Source organism: Chiroxiphia lanceolata, chromosome 10, assembly GCF_009829145.1.
Source record: "Chiroxiphia lanceolata isolate bChiLan1 chromosome 10, bChiLan1.pri, whole genome shotgun sequence".
In the NCBI taxonomy this organism is placed as follows: Eukaryota; Metazoa; Chordata; class Aves; order Passeriformes; family Pipridae; genus Chiroxiphia; species Chiroxiphia lanceolata.
Window position 1 is genome coordinate 2057669 of NC_045646.1, and position 12231 is coordinate 2069899.

The following is a 12231-nucleotide window of genomic DNA, read 5'->3' on the forward strand; positions in this document are numbered from 1 at the left end:
CACATTCTTCTCTTCATATCTCCAGCTCCCCTTCTCCTCTCCCTCGCCCACTTCCTGTGTTTAAAAGAGTTTTGCACTCTAAAAGAGATCTGAAAAGTGCTGAGACAGACAAGAGAGTGCTTGGACACAAACCTTTCTGTCACCGTGTGTTTTAGAAGACAGGGGTTTTTTTGTTTTGTTTTGTTCTGTTTTTACATCAACTGCATTTTCTGCCTCCTGGCTTTCTGTTCTCCCCTTGAATTTGTGGCATCTCCCAAATATTCTGATTGAAATATTTGTTCTTTCTCTTGGGCATTGTATGTGCTGAGGGCCCAGTCAGAAAAGCTGGATAATCACTGAGGTATGGTGTGAATTCACAACAGCCTACTTAATTCATGTGACCCCTTGTGTGCACTGAAAGCTTGTCTGCTACACACAACTCAGAGTTAATCCAAGTCAATCCTTAAACTGAATTCCTGGGAGTCCCTGTGCCTTTTTATTCCAGTGAGAACACTGGATGCTTTCAACTGCACAGCCAGAAAAGGTGGCAGCAGCTTGTTTTCAGGCAGATCCTAAAGGTTTCCTCTCCCAGCTCAGAGTTGACTGCATCTCCAAGGCCACTCAGCTTCACCTCAATCTCATTTAATCTCAAAGGGTTGAGATGAACCTACACCTCCATGAACTGCAGTCCTACAGACACCTTTGGTCAGTTTGGCATCTCCCAGTTAACACCACTTTGGGATTGTCTCCTTCCCAGTGTTGCTGCTTCTCTCCTCCTTGTGAACCAGAGACTGCTTTTATCTACTCTGCAGTTACTGTCCTACTTTTCCCTGGGTGATTCCCCTTTTCTTCCACACCAATAAAGGTCCAAACTCCAGAAGTGAGTCCCCTTTTCTTCCACACCAATAAAGTGTCAAACTTCAGAAGATAAGCAATAAATACCTAATGAATATATTGGTTTTGTTTAGTGAGATATTCAGGCTCTTGCCCAACTTCCCCTCTTCTTCACAGAAATAAACCCACTGGAACCACATCCCATATAAGTCAGTTTTTTAAAAAAAAAACAAAAAACCAACATTAAAAGCACCTTTTACATTCTACATAGTGTCCTATACATCTCTAAAACCAGAAGGTGGAAAAAAATAGAAAAAAACTCATTCACCCTCAAAAGCAGGAAAGTAGATGAAAGCTCAGGGGTATAAACATCAAGAACACTAAGGAGACAAGCATGTTTCATCCTCCCCTTCCTCCTACTCCCACACTCAGTTTTCATTCCTGAAGCACAGAGCCCTGGATAAGAGATTCCATTCCATGCCAATCACAATCAGATGTTTCAATGCCTGGGTTTCGGTGTGTGTTTGGAGGAAGCTCATATTCCAGGGAAAAAAAATACGCCTGGAAATTAATCAGGTTCCCATTTAAAACGAAGTTTAAAAAAGTGGCAGCCACAGAACTGTATGAGGGGCCAGGCACTTCCACTCAGAAGAAATGTTTTGTGCCCTCCAGCAGTTTCCTATTGGGGAGAGAACGAAAAAGTAAAGAGATTTATTGCATTAAACAGCAATTGATTGAAAGCGGTGCTGTACGACAGCTCCAGCTATTACAACAGAGCTTAATAAAATCAAATGTTTACCCCTGAAGGGGATTTGGAATTAAAAAAAAAATAAAACCAAAAATAAGCCTTTTCAACATTTATGATGAGGAGAACATTTGCAAGGGGTAACATTCTAGGGCTGAAGGTAAACGCGAGGAAGCGTCGTTTGTGCGGGGCAGCTTCGAGGTTTTCCCACCCGACGTGCCAGGGCTGACTGAGGGGTGGCTCAGCAGAGAAAACACGTCCTTTGGTTGTCTGGCTGGAGATGTCAGCTGCTCCCACAGCTGGGAAGCAGGACAAGGTCGGGGATCATAGAATCATAGAATCAGCTGGGTTGGAAGGGACCTCCAAGATCATCCAGTCCAACCCTTGATCCAACCCCGCTGTGGTTCCCAGCCCATGGCACTGATGCCACATCCAGTCTGTCCTTAAACACCTCCAGGGATGGAGAATCCACCACTTCCCTGGGCAGCCCATTCCAATGGCTGATCACCCTCTCTGGAAAGAAATTCTTCCTAATATCCAACCTAAACCTCCCCTGGCACAGCTGAAGCCCGAGCCCTCTTGTCTTGCTGATGGTTGCCTGAGAAAAGAGACCAACCCCCCCCTGGCTCCCCCCTCCTGTCAGGGAGTTGGAGAGAGTGAGGAGGTCTCCCCTGAGCCTCCTCTTCTCCAGGCTGAACAGCCCCAGCTCCCTCAGCCTCTCCTCACAGCACTTGTGCTCCAGTCCCTTCCCCAGCCTCGTTGCTCTCCTCTGGACCTGCTCCAGCCCCTCAATGTCCTTCCTGAGCTGAGGGCCCAGAACTGGACACAGCACTCCAGGGGTGGCCCCACCAGTGCTGAGTCCAGGGGCAGAATCACTTCCCTGGACCTGTTGGCCACACTGTTCCTGAGCCAGGCCAGGACCCATTGGCCCTCTTGTCCCCCTGGGCACACTCTGGCTCCTGTTCAGCTCCCTGTCCATCCCCACTCCCAGCTCCCTTCCTGCCTGGCTGCTCTCCAGCCCCTCTGGCCCAGCCTGGAGCTGCCGGGGGTTGTTGTGGCCAAAGGGCAGGACCCGGCCCTTGGCCTGGTGGAACCTCATCCCGTTGGAATCAGCCCAACTCTCCAACCTGTCCATGTCCCTCTGCAGAGCCCTCCTGCCTTCCAGCTGATTGACACTGCCCCCCAGCTTAGTGTCATCTGCAAATGATGAGAGCTGGGGATGTTTCAGCATGCCAAAGGATTTGTGTGAGCTGTGGGATGGCTCTCGGGGCTGAGATGATGCTCCTTCTCCTCCCCTCGCCCACCCTGCTCATCACAGACACCCAGGCCCTGTCCCAGCCCAGTGAACAGCCAACAGCTGCTCTTCTGGAATGACTTTGTCACAAGAGTAGAAACAAAGGCAGATTTTTCCTCCATCCATACTATTTGATGACCTGTAAATCACTCCAGACCTGAAAACCTACTCTTAACAAGTCCTTTCTGGGATTCTGGGATCTTTCTCTTCTTTTTATTTCCCGAATGTGACCAAGATATTTCCCTTGTATCAGATCAGGAAGGTACAAGGTTTATCTGCCATCTAAATATCAGGTCTCCTGGCATAAATGAGCAGCTATTTACACTACAATTTACACACTCTCCCCAGTCTTACTTACCCTGAGTATTTGTCAGCGTTCTGGCATCTGCAAAGCTTTTTTTCTTGTAAACTGCAATGAAATTTGCATGTTTTCAAAGCTTTGCTGCTTTCAAATGACATCTCTGCACTTGGCACGAGCTTTAAACTGCTTTAATAAAAGCACTAGAAGTGTTTAACACCAGCTAAACGGAAGTAAAAGCACACAAACAGTCCAGAAGGAAAACAAATCTCCAGCTTGTTGCAATTACTGGTCCTGCACACAACCAGGAGATCCAGAGGTGTCTTTATGGACATCTTTGTCAGGATGCAAACTTCCTTTTGGGGTTGCCTTATTTTTAGTCTTTGTTGTTTTTTGACCTTCAGGGCCAAGTGAAACTCCACAGGGGTGGAGTTTTGCCTCCTAAAGACAAAGGGTCATTAAATCTTCATGACCTTCTTTCACATGGAAGGATCTCCTGGGCTGGCCATGAGCCCGAGGAACCGGTCTGTCCAGCTGGACTGGGATCTAATAACAGGCACTGAGGGTGGTGATGAACCTGAGCAGCAAGTGACAGCAGCTCAAGGGAATCTGGAGCTCCAAAGGCTGTTTTAAAGGACACAGAGCCTCCCTCCCTCCCACAAGGGCTGGAACTGGCTAACAGAGAACACCTTGTTGAGACACAGCATTCCCTGAATGGATTAATGGATTCCATGGCTCACTGGAGGCTCAGGTGCAAAAGCTTGGTCACAGAAGTGCCTGGACAGCAGGGACAGGGACTCTGCAGGACACAGAGCAGGGGGATGGCAGGAGGGCCCAAAGGGGGGGTGAGTTCACTGAAACTTCGAGGTTTTAACAAATATCACAGTGAAGAAGTGGAGCTGGAGCTCTGCAGATCACTTCTGGACATAATTATAGCTGCTGCTGCCCTCAAATTAGTTTTGAGAACTCTCCTTTCAAGGGCACAGATTCAAAGCAGAAGGAGCATACAAGGATTTTGTTCCTTTTTCCAGATCTATCAGCATTTCTTTGCTGTGCTCTAAGCAAAGAGCAAACTCTGAACCTCAAGACCCAAGAAACATTAGTTCCAGACACCTTTGGATTGCCTTTCCTAGACTGGTTTGGGTTGGAAGGGACCTTAAAAACCATCCCATTCCACCCCCTGCCATGGGCAGGGACACCTTCCACCAGCCCAGGTTGCTCCAAGCCCTGTCCAACCTGGCCTTGGGCACTTCCAGGGATGGGTCACAAAACCTGGCTGATGTCACACCACAATCTTCCTCATTTCTGAGGAGATCAACACGTCCAAAGGCTTCAGGGGCTGGGAAAGGCGCAGCTTCACTGCTGTGAAGGCAAGACCTTTGTGCTGAGGAAGACCCCAGACAGGTCAGATGAAGGGTCCTGAGAAGAAGGGACGATGCAGAGGTGCCAGAGGCAGTGCATGGGAACTCTGCTGTGACCGTGGGACATCCCTACAGTGCCAAAACTGCTGCAGAAAATCTGCTGCCACCAGCAAAAACCAGAGAGCAGCAAAGCAGAGCATCCACACAGAGCACTGCCAGGAGATTGTTTAGAAAGGGAAACCGCCAGAAGCCAAATCTCAGTTTTAAGGAACAATTTACACCATAAATATTTGGATCTGTAACAACAAGGGAGGAAGGAGAAACACTGCTCTGCTCCAAAAGAGCTACTGGAAGCACGACATTGGAGGCAGAGCTGGAGCAATCTGCTGTTTTAACTAAGCTCACGTGACAGAGGAGATGGATTTTTTGTTCTCTCACGTTATTAAACACAAAAATGTCCAAGTTCTTGAGCTACAGAACAGAACTGACCCAAATCCTACTGCCCAACCACAGAGAGGGAGGAGCTGCTGGGCATTGACCACACACACAAAAACAAGTCCTATGGAGCTGAATTACTCGAGTTAATGGAGAAACTTCAATGACTTTCACAATTTGAAAGCATCTAAGAATCAAAATTGATTAAATTTCACCAGTGGCAATCCATGTGTGCTTAGACATGGAAGCACCAGCAAAGCTGGCAAAACACGTTCAAAATTAATTGACTTTTTGATTTCTATCAGAATTGAAAACCACTCAATCCCACACCCAGTGATACAGCTGTGGATGGCAGCAATTAAACTCCCTACTTCCAATTACAGAGTTTTACACCATTTTAATCAATTTTCAGTCACAGTTTTGTACAGCAAATGAGCACATGGCTTAGCCCTAAATCAAATCAGCATGGTTTTGTAGGGTGAAAATCATAATCCTGGAATATGATACCCAAGAATCAAAACTTGCATAAGCCAAACAAAATGACAGAAATGTTCCTATAGATCATGTTGGCTTATATTTTAGGCCACTGGAGTGGAATTTATAAGCAGATTTGGGACTTGCCTATCAGCATGACCTCACCTATGTAAATATTTATTCAAACACTTGGGCACTTTGGATTAGAAACCAAGGGAAATGACTATAAAAGGGAAACCATCCCAGTAGTTTCTTTTTAAAAGCTGCAAAGCCTCAAAGACCTCACCTTCCAACTAGGCTCTAACACCCAGAGAAACTCAAAAGCTGATGTTTGATTTATTCTTACCTTTTATAAAATCCCAAGCCATTAATCCTTAATGGCCTTTCCTCAAAAACTTGATACATAAATTTTCATCTCTGAGGTCGCTTAAGTAGTTCAGTATCAGAGGAAAAGGTTTTGAATTAGAATTAGAGATTTAGGGGGGAAAAAAACACAACCCAAATTGCCAAATTGTCAGCTTTGCCTTCTTTCAACACAGCATAAACTCCTTCTGCTATTAGGAGAAACTAAGAAATAAGGAAAAAAAAAAACCACCCAAGCACCTGGATTTGAATGCAGAGCAGGTTTCTTTAAACACAGCTGGCACAGTGCCCTGCTCTCCAGGTCTTACCTCAGCATTCCCGTTTCCATAGTCTCAGGCAAGGCTCCTAAGGACTCTCACCATTATCTTCTGACCTTTCCCTTTTTTTTTAGTGTCTTTGTAAATTAATCAGTACCCAGAGACTGCTGCCAGCACTTGGTGCTGCTGCTTTCAAGGTCCTGTGACACACAGAGCATCAGCCACTTGCAGCCAATTCCCCTCCTTCCACATTCAAGCTCCACAACCTTCCCCTGCACCCTGAATACAAACTGAAAGGTGTATTTCACACGCCACAGCAGCTCTAAAACCCAATTAGATCTTGCAAAAAGCTCTCACCTGCACCCACAGATCATAAAGGACAAGTCTTGCCACGTTCCAGTTAAGGAAGTGGAGGGAAATAAAAAGAGAGACATTTTTTATGGGACAGTTATTGAGCTTTTAATTTCCCCCCCTTGTTACCCACACCCGTTTATGACTCCAAACAAGCAGAGGCAGCAGAGGAGGTACCATCTATTACCATAATTATTTTTAAAGCCTTCACCCCACAGGGTTAGGAACAAACAATGACATGCAGCAGAGCCATAACCATAAAACTGCAGATGGTAGCTGAGCTACTTTGTCTTGTCTAATACTGAGATCTCATTAAACTGAGTGCTTAAACCTTAAATATTTGAGAGTAAATGCTAGTTAAAATAGTTAAATCACTCTGATTAAGCAACCTTTGCTCAGCTTTCAAGCTCATTGTTATTTTGGTCGTTTATGGGGTTTGACACTGCTCCAGCTTCCACCCCTGGGTAGCCCCAAAATTCCTAAATAAAGGAAAAATGGAAAGGGGGGATGAAAAAAGAAAGCACTCAAACCACCTTTGAGCCTTATAAAGAAGCTGATGAGAGAACAGACAAATACTTTATTCTCTTCTTTTCTTAAGTTAGATCAGCTCGAAAGCTTTGGCCAAAGTGAAATAACAGGCAGAAACTTTTCTACTTCTTTGACCTGGTCTACATAATAATAATAATAATAATAATAATAATAATAATAGTTGTTGTTGTTGTTGTAGTTGTGGTGGTTTTGTTAATAATAATAATAGTTGTTGTTGTTGTAGCTGTGGTGGTTTTGTTGTTGTTGTTATATCTCTAAGAAACAAACTAATGTTTGAGAAAACACTGCACCACCCACCACATATGGAATTTTATCCCTGAAATATCACTGCCTTTACCAAGTAACTGCAGCAGCAAGAGCAGATTCTAAGCAGCAACCCAGAGCATTATTAGTTATTTTTGCTTACTGCTTTCTCGTCAAGCCACCCCCAAAATTCAAGTAAACGGCTGCCAACCTACCCAGGCCCAAAACTGCAAGATGGAAGAGGAAATGGCACAAGGGAAAAGTAGAATTTATGCAGAATGTTGGTGATATTTAAGCAGAACTCAGAAATCTTCATAAATTAGCACTGCACAGTAATTCATATTGCTTCAATCACGCTTCCCCATCCTTCCACTTCAATGGGATATGGCAGGAAGCAATTAATGGAGACACACTCCCTTGTATATAGCTGGAAAGAATTAATCCAGCATCTCATTTGTGGCATTATCTGCTTGGAAAAACAATTTTTTTCCTGTATAGAACGGTTTGTTTCACACTTAACTCCGGGGATTAGCAGTTCTTTCTTCTTTAAATACACATAAAGAAATTTAATGGCAGCCCACATGGAAAATTTAATCTTCACAAGGGCTTTGCTACACATGTAGATAAAGTCTTTTTCGCAAAGCCTTTTATCTTTTCAAGAAAATAAATAAAAAGCTAGACATACAAAAACCCCAATTCAAACAGAGACCTGAAATTTAGTATTGTGTACTAGGGATTAAATAAGAGCAATAATTTTTGTTATTTCTTCTCCTTCCCATGTTTCCTACTCAAAACTACAAAACCTGCTAAGGCTAAACCCTGGTTTTCATGATTTCTTTTTTTTTTTTTTTCTGCATGCACAGCACACAGCTTTTGCTCTTCTGATCAGTTTTACCTAAAATTTAAAGCCAGAAACTAGTTAGAGTTTAACTTATTTTTATGGGAGCAAAGGTTGTTTGAAACACTTAAGCTTTCATTAGAAGGATGAATAAGAGATGCTGGATACACACATTTATAAAATACTAAATCTAGAGAGATTTGAAGAGAGATCTGTTGAACCTTTTAAAATGAAACCCCTCCTCTATGAAAGCCTCATACTTTGCCACTGAATCAATTAGAACAAGTTCTGAGGAAGCAGAACACAAAAGGCAAGTGAGCTTTCCACAGATTATCATTAAGGTAGGCTATAATTTCAAGATCCACAACAAAACAAGGAATATACATAGAGCACATTGTTATTTAGTTACTCCCTGTGTTAGTTCTGGGTTATTTAAGGCACTGAGTTTGCAATCAGGTGTTGGGCAAGACACATGTAGGATACAAAATTAAGGAAAGGAATCAGATGCCCCTTTCACACCGAGTCCGAGAGAGTGTCTCACCCTTCCAGCTGTAACAACCCCAGGATTCTGTTTAAAAACACCACACACACACTTCCACAAACTTGTTTTGGCTGCTCGGCTCCGAGGCAAGCTGGCAGTTCACACAAAGGGGAAGGAGGCAGAAGGCAGAGCAGCAGCACTTCCCCCAAAGCCGCGGAGCACAAAGGAGCCAGCTGTCCCCGGCACTCCGCTCCCAGCTAATCCTCCTGCTGGAGAAGCCATGAGCCACTTTGGGATACAGCAATATTTGCCCCGGTGTTCCTCGAAGGCCCAGGGACAGCGAACCGGCCCGGGAATGCCAGGAAGAGTTGGCACAGCTGTGCCCCAACCAAACCAGGCAGAAAAAGGAGAACGGGGGTCGGTCACCACCAGCATTTTTACGAAGATGACAATTTTCAGTATCCACAGTGCTTGCGTTAATTTAAAGGGGGCAAAACGCTTGACACTGGAGGAGCAGCAGGACAGCCCGAGTCCCTTCACAGCCTTTTTGATCCCGTGCCTCCAGCCTGGATTTTCCAGGCGGCACTTCCAGGTTTAGCGGGGCAGCAGCTGCCATCCCTGTGCTCCACTAATGCCCGGTCACTGCCAGTGCTTTTCTAGGAAGGACTTTGACTCCTTGATCTGTGAGAGCAGCTGGAGGAACATCCAAGCTCTCTGGCTGCCTCATCCCTCCCTGGCAGGGCATTCACCTGAAAAACTTCCAACATCATCCCCAAACCCATGAGGTTACCTCACACCCTGCATACAACGCTTGCTAGAGCTAATTTGTCGCTCAAGGGCAAATTCTTTGTCCTTTCCCACAGTTATGAAACATGTGCTTTGTTCCACACAAAAAGCTATGTGGCAGCACCACATCCTAAACGCAGAGGAAGCTGCAGTTTTCGACGTTTCTCATCTGTCAGAAATGAATTATCCCATCAAGCTGGAACACCAATTACACGGCACGACCCGAAGGAAGTCGCCCTGCCCGAAAAAGTTAAGAGGTTAAACACCAAAAAGTTTCAAAATGACAGTTTTCCTGGCTTTCCACTAGGGAAGGGACAAGCACAACAGCACTGTTGTAATGACATAAAAACTACACACAATTCACAAACGCGATGCTCATTCTCAGCAGACTCAGCTCCTCGCTGGAGAGGGAATTACTGGGAAGACACATTTTCCACACACAGCCTGCCTTGAGGAGCAATGCTCTGTAACCTCTGTGATGAGCCCAGCTCTGTCAGGGGGAGAAACCAGGCCGGTGCCAAAATCACATCACACCACACTTGGCTGTAACAAAAGATGACTCCAGGGAATTCGTGCTCATCATCGTTATTCCACGCACGTCAGAGCCACCTCCAACGGCTTTCACTCCAATTAAACCTTTACTACTGCAAAGGGCAAAGGGGGGATAAACACATTTATACCGTGCTGATCGTGGAAGGGGTAATGAGAGATAAAGGGAATGGAGTATTTCATGGTCCTTATTCAGAGACACCTCCCTCCTCCAAAAAGCAAGGGAATCCCCTCCCCTCAGTGTCTCAAGACACCTCAAGATCATCTCAAGATAACCACACACACCAGGTGGGTGAGAACTCATCCCTTCCTTGCCCTGAACTGCCCTCCCTCCCGCACCCTTTTTTTTTGTTGGTTTTTTGTTTTTGTTTTTTTTTTTTTTAATCCAGCTGAGCACTTGCCTCTCCTCCGTGGCCATCAAATATCCCGAAGATGGAGGGGTGAGTCTTGTTCACCAGGTCGGTGATCACTTCGAACCTGTCCTCCATGTGGTCCCTCCGGCCTTGGATGGAGTAGACAGCCACGTTGTGGCTCTTGAACTCCCAGGTCTTGGAGAACTCAGCGTCCAGCACGTCCAGCCCCCCGAGCCTGTCATTCTGCATGATCTCGGCCACCTTGCCCTTCACCATCTTCACCGCGTCCCTGCTGGACTTAACAATGGTTTTCACCTCATCCGTGTGGAAGAAGTAACTCCACAGGGCCAGGCTGATGCACAGCAGGAACAGGGTCTCCGGTCTGAGCAAGAAGTAACGCATGATCCGACCCAGCAGAGACAGCAAAGTCATGGTATCCTCTATCATTTATTATCGCGACAGTGTATCCCCACAGCATGCACGGGGCGGCTCCGAGCCGGGCCGGCCGCTCAGCGCATCCCCGGCGGGCGGGCAGCGCCGAGCCCCGCGCCCGCCGCTCCCTGGAGCCGCTGCTGCCTGGGATCCGCCGCTTCCCGGGGATCCGCCGCTTCCCGGGGATCCGCCGCTTCCCGGGGATCCGCCGCTGCCCGGGATCCGCCGCTGCCCGGGATCCGCCGCTGCCCGGGGATCCGCCGCTGCCCGGGATCCGCCGCTGCCCGGGATGCACCGCTCCCTGGATCCGCTGCTCCCTGCGATCCGCCGCTCCGGGGGATCCGCTGATGCCCGGGATCCGCCGCTCCTTGCGATTCGCCGCTCCCTGGGATCCGCCGCTCCCTGGGATCCGCTGATGCCCGGGATCCGCCGCTCCCCGGGATCCGCCGCTCCCTGGGGACCCGCCGGGCAGCGGCCCCGCGGAGCCCGGCGCGGGGGCAGCGGGCCCGGCGATGGGCGATGGGCGATGTGCTGAGCGGAGCTCTCGCCGCCGCCGCCGCGGCCCCTCCGAGCTCCGGCGCCCGGCCCCGCAGCGCTCGCAGCTCGGCCCGGGGGTGCGTGGCAGGGCCGCCCGCGATACCTGTGCCCCGTGCGCCCCGTGTGTCCCGGGTGTCCCGTGTGCCCCGCGCCCGCCGCCGGCCCTGCCTCCTGCCCGCGGGCGGAGCGATCGCCGCCACCGCCCCCGCCGAGCCCGGGCCCCGCCCCGAAACTACGAGTCCCGGCGGCCCCCGCGGTGCGGCGCCGGCGAGGGGAGGGGCGGGAGGGACGCGGGGGCTGCTGGGAGTCGTAGTCCAGCACCCTCGTGGCGCTCCGGGAGCGCTCGCAGCTCACCAAAGGAGGTGAGAGGAAGGGAAGGCCCAGGGAAAGGAAGAGGAAGGAGTTGTTTCCTCAGCGGCTGGGGAGGCCCTGGCACAGGTTGTCCAGAGAATCGGTGGCTGCCCCATCCCTGGAAGTGTCCAAGGCCAGGTTGGACGGGACTTGGAGCAACCTGGGCTAGTGGAAGGTGTCCCTGCCCATGGGAGGGGGTGGGACTCGATAACCTCTAACTTCCCTTCCCACCCAAACCATTCTGTGATTCTTCTAGAGGACAAACTAAGCGAGTTTGCAGATGACACCAAGCTGAGAGGAGCTGTTGAGTCCCTTCCATCCAACTCAGCACATCCTGTGATCCTGTGACTCTCACATCTCCAGTTCTCCAGACTCTCACTTCTCCTGTTACCTTCACAGCTCACAGGCAAAGAGGAACCAAAGCAGGAATTTCTCAATTACCAAACTGAGAGTTTTCTTAGGCAGCATTTTGGTGGGGGGGAAATCAAACTATGTATCGTCTTGCTCTGACCCATTTCTTCTGTAAGTCATCGTTTTCCTGCTCACTGATAAGCACTGGAGATCCCAAATGACCCTGTGAGTGAGGGAGCAGCAGTTTGCTGCAATATATGAACAACTCAGTGCCTGAGCTGCAGAGCAGCCAGGAAGGTTTGATGCCAGCTAGCAGAGTGGGGGGCTGGAAGCTCACAGAACCCAGCAACCAACCCCAGGGAGCGGGAGC

At 48.4% G+C, this 12231-nt stretch overlaps 1 protein-coding gene across 1 annotated transcript in view; it reads right to left on the minus strand.

Annotated features, from left to right (window-relative positions):
• PPM1L (protein phosphatase, Mg2+/Mn2+ dependent 1L) overlaps nucleotides 1–10751 on the minus strand; it is a 79317-nt gene extending 68566 nt beyond the window's left edge. The window contains exon 1 of the mRNA XM_032697539.1: nucleotides 10239–10751. Within this exon, the coding sequence (XP_032553430.1) occupies nucleotides 10239–10637 (399 nt within the window). The 5' untranslated portion in view covers nucleotides 10638–10751. The remainder of the gene's footprint in view (nucleotides 1–10238) is intronic.
• Nucleotides 10752–12231: the final 1480 nt, after the last annotated feature.